The 13,106-nt window shown below is 44.6% G+C and overlaps 1 protein-coding gene across 1 annotated transcript; it reads right to left on the bottom strand.

Annotated features, from left to right (window-relative positions):
- Positions 1 to 302: 302 nt before the first annotated feature.
- On the bottom strand, positions 303 to 4,172 carry UBE2L6 (ubiquitin conjugating enzyme E2 L6). Its single transcript, XM_081171282.1, has 4 exons — positions 3,874 to 4,172; positions 1,907 to 2,002; positions 1,139 to 1,325; positions 303 to 980 (listed from the first exon to the last, which is right to left on the bottom strand). The coding sequence occupies exons 1-4, from the start codon at positions 3,901 to 3,903 to the stop codon at positions 826 to 828; spliced, it is 468 nt and encodes a 155-aa protein (XP_081027408.1). The 5' UTR covers positions 3,904 to 4,172; the 3' UTR covers positions 303 to 825.
- Between the last annotated feature and the right edge of the window lie 8,934 nt (positions 4,173 to 13,106).

The following is a 13,106-nucleotide window of genomic DNA, read 5'->3' as shown; positions in this document are numbered from 1 at the left end:
AGTCCTCACTGCTATGGAAGTGGAGTAGCTGCTCAGAGAGTGTTAGACCCCAAATGTTGCAGGTGGGGGGAGATTTTCATTCCCTTTCCTCACTGAACTCATGATTATGATGTTTTCTCCCCTCCCTCCAATTTGGGGTCAGAGAGAGACAAGAAATACCTGCAAGGCAGTTCTATTTGGAAAGGGAAGAATTAAAATGCCAAGTTGATTTTTGAGATCCAAACCATTAAGAAGGAAGTGGTTACAGCACAGACTGTACAGCCCATCACCAGCCTACAAATTGTAGAGCTGCTCCATTGGTGTTTTTAGCTTGGAGAAGGAGGCAGGGAAGGAAGATGAACAGGGAAAACATGGGAGGCCGTTTTGATTACAAATGGCATGTACATGTCCTGTAAAAAATGGGTGACAAAGTGTTCTATGAGAAAGCTGCCTTGGACAAACTAAAGAAAGTCATTTGTGTCTCTCCCCAGGAATGTTTAGAGCAGGGGGCGGTGTTAAAGTGAAAAGCAAAACTGTAAGAAAGCAAGAAAGGTCATCCAAACCCCAGCGAATGCAAGGCGAAAGCACAACATTTCACTTCTAAGAGCAGAGTCCAAACCAAAGTCTCTCCTCCCCAAGGCTGAAGTCTCCTCCCCCTCAGATGCAGAATTAGTGTCATGAGCCAGAGCAATGCAGGATCCCACCGCGTACATTCCTTTATTGAGAATGCAATGGTGGGGACAGCTTCCGTGGTCCCACTTGCATTTCATCCCACTGGGACTGTGCCTATGTGGAAGGTTCCCCAGCCAGCCAGCGAGGCAGGCAGTGGTTCAGGAGGGCAGCAGGTCACTCGCATGGCCGCTTCTCACTGAATTTGCTGGTCTGCTCTTCAGCTTTGGACAAAAAGCGCTCGTGGTCCTGGATAAACTCGTCAGCCAAGTCAGCGCGCAATGGGTGCTCTGGGTCAGGTTTATTCACCAGCACTATCAGTTCCGCAATCACTGTGGGTCAGAAAAAGGTAGGAGGGTCAGAAAAGAGCATAATGTATGTAATAACTTCAAGGAGAGAGAGCGCAGCAGAACGGACAGATGAGCTGTGGCCATCCAACAGCCAGTTGGCTCTCCCTGTGCACTGACACACACAGCTTTCTTGGTCCTACCTTGGTCTGCCTTGGTGGAAGGTCTCCAGTTCTCGTTGCTGACAATCGGCAAGCACACCTGGCCCTTCTCATCCACGTTGGGGTGGTAGATCGGAGTCTTGAAAGTGACCTTGGGAGGCTTGAGGGGGTACTCGCTTGGAAAGCTGATCTCAATCCGGAAGGCGCCTTTGTTGTATGGGGGGTCATCCTGAGCACAAGGACAGGAAAGGGCAGTAGTCACCTCACAGTGCGGCTAGCAAATGGTGCTTCCCTGTACAGTGGTGCCCCGCAAGACGAATGCCTCGCAAGACGAAAAACTCACTAGACGAAAGGGTTTTTCGGTTTTGTGTTGCTTCGCTAGACGAATTTCCCTATGGGCTTGCTTCGCAAGACGAAAACGTCTTGCGCTTTTTTTTTAAAGCCACTTGAAGAGGCGCAGTTGCGACGGATCGTGCTTCGCAAGACGAAAAACATCGCAAGACGAAAAGACTCACGGAATGAATTCTTTTCGCCTTGCGAGGCACCACTGTATGTGGGCTGTGGGGATCTAAAAAAATAAAAGCCCAGATTCAAGCAGACCCTTTCTGCTACCTCAAGGCGAGTGGAAAATCTGGACCCTCCTCTGTAAAATAAAATGATACAGTGCTGCCTTTTAACGATGCCCATTTACATTGCCTGAGGCAGTCACTTCACCCTACCCCAAAGGCCAAGCTCTTCTCTTTATGAGCCATTGGTGTTGCCTTTGAGGCTATTCAGGCCCAGCCATTTCCTTGCCTTCCCTAAACTCACCGGCACTAGAAGTCCCTTCCACAGCAGGACATTGTTCACATCTACTTCAACATCCCGAAGGCAGCGGAACCCGGACGTTTTAATTCTGTTCAGCTCCTGAAAAAGCAAAAAGATGGTTCCAGGCCTAGTGGTGACAATTGCCCAGCAAAGCATGGTCATCCTGTTGGACCAGGGGATCTCAAACTTTTCACCTCCAGCAAGGACCACTTGCCTGAAAATTACTGAGGCCCACCAGCCACAAAAGGGAGGCAGAGTTTAGCATAATCCACTGGCATTTACTGACATCATTTTCTACAGGTATATAATGCATCTTTGTAAATTAGTCCATTCCTTCCTCATCTTTTCTCGTATAGCAAGGAGCAGCAGAGCTCGGCTTTCCTCAAACTAAGTACAGACATTTACCGGTACTCAGAAGGTATTCTGACAGCCTCCCACTTCTAGGAAGAATTTGCACTAAGTGGAGATGACTTTTTCTTTTATATTTTTCATATCCCATCCTCACGTGTCTCAAAGTATTTTTCCCATCTCCGATCCTCTGCCACCAATTTCTTTCATCTCTCCTTCCTGGGCAAACCATGGTTTGTGACATCTCAATGCTGCCAATGTCTGCATAAAACTACGGAACACCTTCATTTTGGTCCACTAATATAGCCTTGCCATACCATGGAGGACTTGGCAGCAAGAACAAGTGAGACCCTCACCCTCCATTTCCACATGTCAGGTTTCCCAAATGCTTGACACAGGATCTGTGTTGTGTCATTTGCTTCCTGTAAATCAGTTATATCTGCCACCTTTATTTTTGTCTCTCTTCCCCTCACTCAAACAAGTCACAAGCTGCCTTTAGAAAAGATAGCAAAATATTAATCTTGGGTGTCAGTACGTTTCTAAAAGTGAGAAAGATCTTTCCTAACTTGGTCCCAGCTGTGCCTTGGCCTGCCCTCTCTTCCTTGCCTCTAAGTTTCAATTCATTGACAGAAACTTCTTTCTCAAACTTTATGGCTTTTCTCATCCACAGGACAATTGACATGCTGCCAACAGCATTATAATTTGCGCAATTTCCTTGCTCTTTCCAAGCTTAACAGTAACAGAAACTGAAAGCTATTTTTCCACTGCAACTGAACTGGCAGCTACACAACCTCCCTCCTTCAGACATTTCCCCTTCAAACCAGTATTTCAGCTTCAGTCTGTTTGAAAATTGTAGTCAACATTCCCCCTGCTAAAATAATAATAATAGCAATACTAATACTAATCACCACCATCCTGGGAACAGCAGTTTAGTCTTCAGATACACAGTTCCCAGCACTTTCACTAAAGGTACCAAATTGTAAGTAGTTTTTGACGTATGCTTATCTGTTCCACAATGAATTCAGAACTGCCCCTTAATAGCAAATGTTATCCAAGAAAGTTGCACTTAAGGGTTTGCTGTCTGTTGCCCACCTCACCAGTTATTTATTTTTTACAAGTCTCTCTAAACTTGGATTTTGATCGTTTTAAAAGTGAGAGATGGACAGGTTGCACCCCCCTCCCAAAAGCACGTTATTACATATGCATTTCTATATGTTCAGGTATGCATATCTCCACCTTCCCCACCCCGGTGAGGGCTTCCGTGCTCTGGGCAGCTGCGCGGCAGGCAGGCATTCGAGCGGTATAGCCTTGGCTCAGCCTAGTGGTGCCGCTACGAGAAACGCTTCGCCCGTCACCTGGCCAGCTGTGGAGGGTCCATGAAACCTTCCCCTGCAGAAAAGAGGCGACCCGATCCTAAGACGGGAACCGTCGCTGGATCGAAGCGCCCCCCTTACAATAAAGAGGCGGCAAGACTAGGGCAAGTGTCCCTCCCTCCCCTCGAAGATCCCACCTTCACAAGCCCGCCTGGCCCGCCTCTCAGCCCTTCCTAAGCAGCAGATCTCCAGAGCAGCTGCGCGGGACCGAGAAGGTCGGGGATCTGCCGCGCCGCCCCCCGCGCCTACCTTCGCCACTCGGCGGGGCGCCGCCGCCATCTTCGCTTGAAGCGGCTTCCGAGTCTCCTGCTGCTGCTGCTTCTCGGTGCGCCGGGTGGTTGGCTGCAAGTTGCGCTATTGCTCCGCCTCGGAGAGAGAGCCGCGAGATGCGAGGAGAGGGTTTTCCTTTCGGAAGAGCGGGCAAAAGCTCTCTCCGGGTTAGGATCTGGATTTCCCCGCCGCATGCATGAGCAGCACCAATTCCAAAATAAACTCCCGTCAGCTAATCGGAATCACTTCGTAAAGCGAACCATAGACATTATTTGCATCATGTGTGACATGCACACACCGGATGCAAGAAAACGCAACAACAACCTGTTGCATAAAAGGTTGTTTTCTTTTTTATATATATTTCAGATGACCATCAGACTTGGGGGTTGCTACTTTCCAGGGGAAAAGAGTGGAACTGGAGTTTTCAAGGTGCCCTTCCGTTCTTAGATCCCCTCCTCCCAGATACTCAGCATTATGTGTCACTGTCCTTAGTCCTCACTGGGTTGTCTTAGGGTTTTTCCCCTTTGGGTTTTTTTCTTTGTTTCTCTTAAAAATAGTTTTTACTTCTGCAAATCTTGGGGCTCCTCCAAGCCTGCTAGGACTTCCCTCTTGTGCATGGATGGTGATGTTGTGTGGCTGTCTATAATAAAAGGGTGCCATCTCTCAGGGTTTTATCCCCAAACGGCTTGAGGCTTTAAAGAATAAAATAAAACCCCCAACCTGTAGAACATTCCCCCTTTCCTTATATACAGTGTGTGTTTCTAATTGAAATAAAAAAAGGTCTGATATATATAAATGTTCATAAATGTACCAAGCAAACACATACATAAATATATAAACCACATGTCTGAAGCAGCAGAGGAAAACAGCCCTGGAACCATTTTGACTCCCAAAATGACCAAATATTTTCTCTGCAAAGTCAAAGGAAAATGGAAAAGCCTCCCCATTGTCTTTTCCTTCACAAATCCTGTCTTAAGGGTATGTCTGTGTATGAATAGGGTGAGCCTATGACCTGGCTCAGGAACTAAGTATTTATCATTACAAAAGAAGGCTCCCCAGGGTATCCAAAGGACTCTGTAAGGGCTCTGGTGTCCCCCATAAAGGAATAAGGGCAGATTTTTGCTTATTACATAGTCCTTATGGCTGCAGAAACAAACCTTAAAGACATGGCTGTGAAGAAGTCACACACCGATTCAAATCTTAGCTTACCTGAATGTGAGGATCCCCACATGCTTCAAACAACATTTCCCCCTCTTCAACATATGTAATAAAGTCAGCATGGCAGCATGAGTGTAAAGGCAGTTACATTTGAGGCTGTGTACATGCTATATATTTAAAGCACTCTTGTTCCCTCAAAGACTTATGGGTGTTATTAAGAGTTGTTGCGAATTGTAACTCTGTTAGGGATGAACTACAGTACCCAGAATCCTCTGAGGTGAATAATGTGCCTTGAATGTGCTTTGGATGTATAGTGCGTACCCAATAAAAAGACAGGGCCTGGCACAGTTGAAGCAGTCATCCTTAAAAGCAGCTGGATATCTGCCCCTCGCTGCCATCTGCTTCATAGGATGCAGAGCCAACCTAGGGAGACTGAAATATAGCTGAAGTACCTCAGTTCACACAGCAATTTAACCAAAAATAACCAGTTAACCAGGAAAGGGGGGAATAGGCGAAGAAGGGTGGGAAAGTGTAGGGCAGGGGTGCTAAACATAACTCAGGCAGGCACCCTTCAGAACATTGTGGACCACCCTCTCTGCTTTCAAAACATTTTGGTGGTTGAAGCCTCTGCCTCCTGAGTCACTGTCTACCACATTCTACGGCCACCAAATTGGTCTTAGCTGAAATGAATGGGGCAGTGTCTGTTTCCAAGAAAGGGATGCCACGCCTCACAGAAGTGGGGTGGGGTGGCGGGACTCAGCCGTGTTGCTTTCACATATAGAAGCCTATTTGAGACCTATGGAAAAGTCCAAAATGGCTGTTGCCTAATCATGACAGGGTTTGAAAATAAATATTTATTTTCAAACTCTGTCATGATTAGGCAACAGCCATTTTGAACTTTTCCATAGGTCTCAAATAGGCTTCTATATGTGAAAGCAACTCTGTCACTATGAGGCAACAGCCATTTTGAACTTTTCCATAACTTGGCTGGCAGCGGCTGGGAAAGGACCCAGTTAGGCAGGTTTCAGACAGTTCAAGTGTTCCCAGGACTTAGAGACATCAGAGCAGGATGACCTGCTAATTTTCACAGGCTGCACAATCCCAGTCAAACAGCACCTGCTTGTATCTCTTGAAATACTTGCCAGAAGTTGCTTTTGTCACCCAGGTTCTGTGTATCATAGAGTTGTAAGGGACCTCAAGGGCATAAAATAGATAGGTGGGGGGGATGTGTGGCCTCTTTTGTTCTTTAAAGGTATATAATATTGTTTTGTAAATTTATGAGCAGGAATTGGTAAACCAACAGCTATTGGATAAAGGGAATTGAATATAAGGAAAGAATTATGAGTCAAAGATAAATATGTAACATCACGCAGCAGTGGGGGGAAACAGGGACACATCTAGGATCATCATCATCACCATTTTTAATTTGTATACCATCTTTCCATCTTGCAATACTCAAGGGGGTTTACAAGCTGAAGAAACAAAAAATGTACACCTTATAACAATCTAATGCAATACAAAAATGTGATAATAAAACATAATTTTAAAATAAGCAACCTACATCAAAAAAAGAAACATTCAACAACCATTAGAATAGTATAAAATAATAATATCAGCATATAAAAGTTAAACAGAGATTAACTCTTAACAGTTACAATAAATAATTCCTAAACTACAATAAAGAAAACAACGGCAAGCCACAGTACATCAAATAATACAATACAAACTGAGAAGGAGAGACTAGAGGGTGGAGGAAGGCCTTGCCTGATGAAGTCCACTTTTTGGAAATATTGTATTAAATTTGATGTCATTTGGCTCTGATTTGTTAATCTTTATTGTCCCCGCCCCAGTTATTTAATTGGCAAAAAAGGAATTCACCCCAAAAGTCATCTAGTCCAACTCAATGCAGGAACCTTTCACCCAACATGGGGCTCAAACCCACGACCCTGAGATTAAGAATCTCAAACCACTAGTAGCAGTAGGCAGCTGTGTACTGCAGTCCAGCGATCCTTCGGTTGCAATGCTAAACACACTTACTAGGGACTTGCTTCTGTGTATGCATGCACAGGGATGCACTGTATAACTGTGGTCTGAAATTTTCAATGTGCTTTTGACTATCCACAACAAAAAGAGTGGAGAGAAACGGCTAGGCAACATTGTCCCCAAAGTGAATAGGGACAAATAAGGAGGGATGGGAGAATCTGTCAATTTGAGTTTCTCATTTTCCAGTCTTAATTTCAGATCTTCACGATCATGTGTAAAAGTTCTAATGAAAGTTACTCAGCATTTTAGTGTTAATTTCCCCCAGCATTCATACACATTTGTATGCAATGTCGCCTAACATACGCACGTTATTCTAAAGCAATGTTCCCATACGTTATGCATTTTTGTGTGTTGTTTTCATGAGTACACACATTTTTATGCACACTTTGCCCTGGGATATGCATTTTTGCACACGTTACTTGGCTGGAGAGCTGCCTTGCAAAATTTGGAGAAGTGTGAACTTTGAAGGATAGCTGTGGAATTGCTTTGGAAAGTGCAGATTAGGGAGCTTCCCCTTTAAATGTAAACTGAATCCAATTTTCCCCTACAAATAGCAAATTAATTTCTTCTGCATTTTAGTGCAACTTTATCAAACACTCAAGGATAAAAGGAAAACATCACTAGGCCTGGGCATATTTCATGTCACAAAGATATTTCTTGAGATGTCACTGTTTAGAGCCAATCGGTCCTGAACAGCAATTCCTTCTTCACTGACAAATGCTGCAGTGACATGAGCAGTGGAGACAAGTATGGCAGCAGGGGCCACTATCCCACCCTGCAGCATAGACCACTGACAATATGTTTCCCACCTTGTTACTGTCACTGCCACTCCTGCCTAGGGCTCATCTAAACGTACGTTTTGCCCTGCACTTTCTAGGCACAGGCCCTCATTTTACTGGTTCGTGTCTGAGAACTTTCTTTTTTGCCTCACCACTTTGCCCAGGAAAACCCACCATTAAATAATGAATCAGAACAAATGGCAATTTTGGTCCATGGATTGATGTTTGCTCTAACTCAGCGGTAAAGTGCAGTGCTTCACAGGGAAACAAACAAACAAACAAATGCTCAGATATGAAACCTGGAAAGCCTGGACCCAGAAATGCAGAGCAAAGTTAAATAAGGACAGGGCAAATAAGCTTATACTGTAGTTTATTTACCGTAATTGGGAATAGAGGGACTGCCTGATGATATCCCAGTTTCTTATAAGTCAAGGGCATGTTCTTTCTGCTCATTGACATTTTGTTCTAAAACAGGGACTAAAAAAATTGGTTTCATTCCCATTCTTGTAGCTGACCTGATTAATTACCTCATGTCAAAAGCTCTCCTCTTTTTGTGCTTCCATTTCCTCCTTTACTGGTGTGTCTGTCTGCCCCTATCCCTGTTTCCCACCAGATGCTTTTCTGCAAGGACAATCACAGCGGAGACACCTCCACCTGTCCCCAACCGTGACCTTAGTCATGGGACTTCTCTGGTGTTCCTTCTACACATAAGTCATGGGACTTCTCTGGTGTTCCTTCTAAAGATACTGTCTCTTGGTTGTGTAAGTCATTCCAATTTGCCCTAAGGATAAGTCAGATGTTTCTGTTAGAGAGGCAAGTAGCCATACGTCATCCTCAGCCACAGACGCACATGCCCTTGTCGCCTCAGGTGACAAAACACATACAGATATGTACACACAAGGGAGTTCACTGAGTGTGTATACAGCCTTTATGTCCACCGAATGGTGGGCAGTGGGGCCCCTCACATAGAATCCTATTACTTTATGCCAGAAAACTCAGGCAGCACAGCCTTCTGGATGGAAAAAATATACAGGGCAACAGGTCCACTGGCTTGGCCCTGGGGCCCTGTGTTCCCGGGGGTGCTCCCACTGCACACACACAGGCATTTGCTGTCAGCCTGCCTGCCAGCTTGCCTGATGTCAGCATGCACACCTCATATGCTCACGCATGTGCTGGCACAAAAATTTGTGCGTGTCCGGCGCCTTCATGGGGAATGTTGTGGGGACTGGAACACCTAAGGCCCCAGGCCCCCGGTGCCTATGCAAGGCAACCTAGAACAAGGGGCTTGCAGAGAATACCACAACCTTGGTGCTAAATATGTACAGCCACATTGACAATGGCTTCTGTCTTCATATTTTAATTAGTATGGTGACGCCGAACTAAATGCCTGCTTTTGATAACAATTCTTTGCAGCGCAAGTGTCCTGTTCTGCATCCCACACATTCTGCGAAAATTTTGAAAACTGGACAAATTGCCCACCAGTCCAGCTTAATCACCTGCTGTGATGGGCTCCAAACTAACCTAATAGTTGAAATGTCACAATGGCACCCATCATCGGCCACAGGAAGCTCTTTGCAGCAGGTGTGCTTGCTTCTTTAAAGCACACCTGGACAAAGGGTGGGTTGCATTTTTGAGATGTTTCTGAGAGAGCGACAAGATGAGTCAGAGAGGCCCTGCTTGCAGAATATTTTGCATGGAAACCTTTGCTGTTTAGTGTGTGTTTCTCACCCCTCCACCCACACCCCCAACACACCCCACCCACACTCCAGAGAAGCAGTTTTTTTCCTGCCATGGAGCTGACACAATATTAAAAGAAAGAGCCTGACCTGTTGATATTTTGCCAAGCCTGTACCTGTATAAGGCAAAGGAGCTTGGCCTGAGAAGTAATGGCACTCCTACATTCAGTGTCTCAGGTACTTGTAGTCCACACTGAGCCCACCTCAGTCGCTTCCCCTTTTGCATGGCCCATGGAAATAGCTTGCGTTATGTGTCGAGTGTGCATTGGGTTGCCTGCATAGCTCAAGATGCAATGTTGGCAACTGGGTGAGCCCATAGCATCATCATAACTTATTCGGGAGGTGGTCTCCTTTTTAGCATTAGTGCTGAAACAGCTCCTTTTTGGCTGGGGGGGGGGTGTACAAACAAGAGGAGAAAGTCAGCTGGAAACCCAGATACAAATCCAGAGTTCAGGCCAGATCAGGGGACCCATGGCTGCTTTTCCTTCAAAATAAAAGTGGTGGTGTTAAGCATACTTTTTAAAAAAAGAGTGCTCAATATTAATACTATATTAAGCACACATTTAAGAAGCATCCGTGATACTACCATTTTTATTTTGAAGGTGAAGTGGTTAATCTCCAGAAAATCTTGCAGCAGCGGAAATCTGGAATTCTTGAATTTATTAGCTCTGTTTCCTCTAAACTGTGATGTGTGAGAAGTGTCTGTGGTTCTGGCGAGGGAAATGTGTCTTACATGTGCTCTTCGCTGTAAAGGTTCAGTCCTGACACTGAAAAGGAGATGCCATGTCTCAGCTCTGGTGACTCCTCCTGGCCCACATCTGGCGACCAAGCTGCCCAACCAACAGCAGATGACATATTTCATTAAAACTAAGGGATATATTAGGGTGTCACTTGTATTAGCTATGGCAAAGGGATTGATTCAGCTTGCATTTAAATTGTAGTTCACTACACAGATTCTGCTGTGGGAAGAGACTTGACTTTAAGCAATGTTGCTTTCTCTGATTCATTTGCAACACTCACTTCTCAAAGCAGGGCCAAAATAGATACTTAATTTCAGGGCATGTATGCGGAGTACCAGACAAATGGGACTTCACATTAACAATGTAGTCCCTGAGGACACAGTGAAACGACAAAAAGCTGTAGAAATATTTTGGAGGAGCAGGATCTCTCTCTTGGGATCTTAAGTAGGGTAGTTTCCATTGCACATGCCAATTGCCTTCATGTATTCTTCATCTTGATTATTTGTAGGTAAAGCAAATATTGCAGAAATGGCACCAGTTTCCAGTGCTCTCTTCCCTCCCAAGGAAATCAAACTTGGGCCATGCTGCCATCTCACTGCGAGGAGGAGTGAGCAACAACTGTTTCTTTGACCACCCCAAATTATACCTCTGTGCCAAATGCGGGGAGAAAAACAGATGAGATCACATATTGTGAAAGAGCTAAAAGCTTGATTTGGAGTCTGTCTGGTGTTGCTGGTATGTTGATGATACCCAGCTCTTTTTCTCCTTTTCGGCACGTTCAGAGGAGGATGTGGAAGGGCTGAATTGGTGCCTAGGTTCAGTTAGGGCCTCGATGAGGGCTAGTAAACTCATGTTCAATCCAGAAAAGATGGAGGTGTTGTCAGTGAATGATTTGTCTGATGGGGGATGTGGCGTTTCTGAACAGAGTTGCTCTCCCCTTGGTGGGCCAGACTTGCTATTAGATTCAGTTTTTACCATAAAAGGCCCCAATGGCACCTGTAATATGAAGTACTATTCAGCAGCTGAGGCTGCTATTCCAGTTGTTGCCATCCCTGGGCAGAAGTATCTTGTTGCTAATGGCAGCAGGTGTTGCTCTTTTTGGAGCCCATGGGGCGGGGACATACTCTATTGCTCCTGAGGGATTTCAGGGGCTAGGATCTCAGTACGTTTTCTCAAAATACTTACCAAAGAGAGCGGGGTCCAACATGAAGCATAGTCTCAACAAGGCAAAGTGAGTAGCACAGAGTGCAGGCAGGGGAATCAGGAGCTAAAGACCTACGTTATTTCCAGCAACCAGGGGACTGGACTTTATACAATGCACAAATATGTACTTTCAGTTTCAACACACCTTCTGCTTGGTTTCTGCTAGTAAAGCCAAAGAAGCAGACCAGATGTGCACGTGTTTAAGGAGCAGAGGAGCATGTGAAGCAGATGCTCTCCCACTGAACTACAGCTGTTCCCCATCACCAAAGAGGTGAGGTAGCTCATATTTGTATAGCGCTGTGCATGGAAGCCCAGTGACAAAGGTATGAACAGAAAGAGCTCAGGGAAAGCAAAAGTTTGTTTTGCGTACAGAGAGCTATACAATGGTACCTCGGGTTACATACACTTCAGGTTACATAAGCTTCAGGTTACAGACTCCGCTAACCCAGAAATAGTGCTTCAGGTTAAGAACTTTGCTTCAGGATGAGAACAGAAATCGTGCTCTGGCGGTGCGGCAGCAGCAGGAAGCCCCATTAACTAAAGTGGTGCTTCAGGTAAAGAACAGTTTCAAGTTAAGTACAGACCTCCGGAACAAATTGAGTACTTATCTTGAGGTACCACTGTAATTCTATTATTCTATCCACAAAACATACACTTATTACAAACATTGCAAATAAATCTTTATTCTAGCAAAGTCTTCTCATGAGTAAAAGAACAAGGGAGTCTGCACTGCCCTAACTTTCCTCAACTACTCTTGGGCATAAAGGTGGGGTATGTGGCTTGCAGTAGGTATGTGACTTGCAGAGCTCAAATATACTTGTACAGCAAGCTTTTCCAACCTGGTGCTCTCCCGACATTTTGGGGACTACAGCTGCTATGGGATCCAGACACACAAAATGTCAGGACGGCACCAGTTGTTGTTGTTGTTGTTGTTGTTGTTGTTGTTGTTGTTGTTGTTATTATTATTATAAATTTGTATACTGCCCTACATCTGAAGGCTGCAGGGTAGTTCCCAACATAGAAATGCAAAATGGAAACACAAAATACATAACAAAACAAAAACAAACCAATAACCTTCCTTCCTCATATAATTAGCATATATAAATCTGAAACAAATATTATCCTTTTACTTGGGGGGTGAAGTTCCTATTTTTTGGAGCTGTTTCAAGTAGCTACCCTGTTTATACCAGTTTGAGGAAGGCTACACTACAGGAGTCAAGTTTTGCTGACTACAACCCAGACCACCATCTTGGGGAAGCTGGTTAATCATATATACCTAAAATCAGCTCCCTTCCCTGAACTTCCTAATATCTTCTTAATATGTTATTTAACCAACTTTGAACCATCTAATACTTCTATACTTCTATCATTACAGCCAACTTTATTTATACCTAATTGCTCCTGAAATTTTCTTATCAAATTGATTTCATTAGATTTATGATTATCTTTCCATTTTCTGGCATATAGCATCCTAACCATTATTAAATACACAGACACTGGGTCTGATGAATAGATTTTGTTTTTCCAATAATTGAACAGAAACAAGAGGCAAT

Source organism: Podarcis bocagei (genome assembly GCF_964188305.1).
Source record: "Podarcis bocagei genome assembly, chromosome: 1".
In the NCBI taxonomy this organism is placed as follows: Eukaryota; Metazoa; Chordata; class Lepidosauria; order Squamata; family Lacertidae; genus Podarcis; species Podarcis bocagei.
Note: the sequence above shows the minus strand (reverse complement) of the source record. Positions and strands in the feature narration are given on the sequence as shown.

Excerpts from the sequence above, each read along its gene's own strand:
- UBE2L6 (XM_081171282.1), bottom strand. The coding sequence starts at position 3,903 with ATGGCGGCGGCGCCCCGCCGAGTGGCGAAG. Across the intron at positions 1,326-1,906 it reads GGAAGGGACTTCTAGTGCCG|GATGACCCCCCATACAACAA; the intron begins GTGAGTTTAGGG and ends CCTTGTGCTCAG. Across the intron at positions 981-1,138 it reads TTCCACCAAGGCAGACCAAG|TGATTGCGGAACTGATAGTG; the intron begins GTAGGACCAAGA and ends TCTGACCCACAG.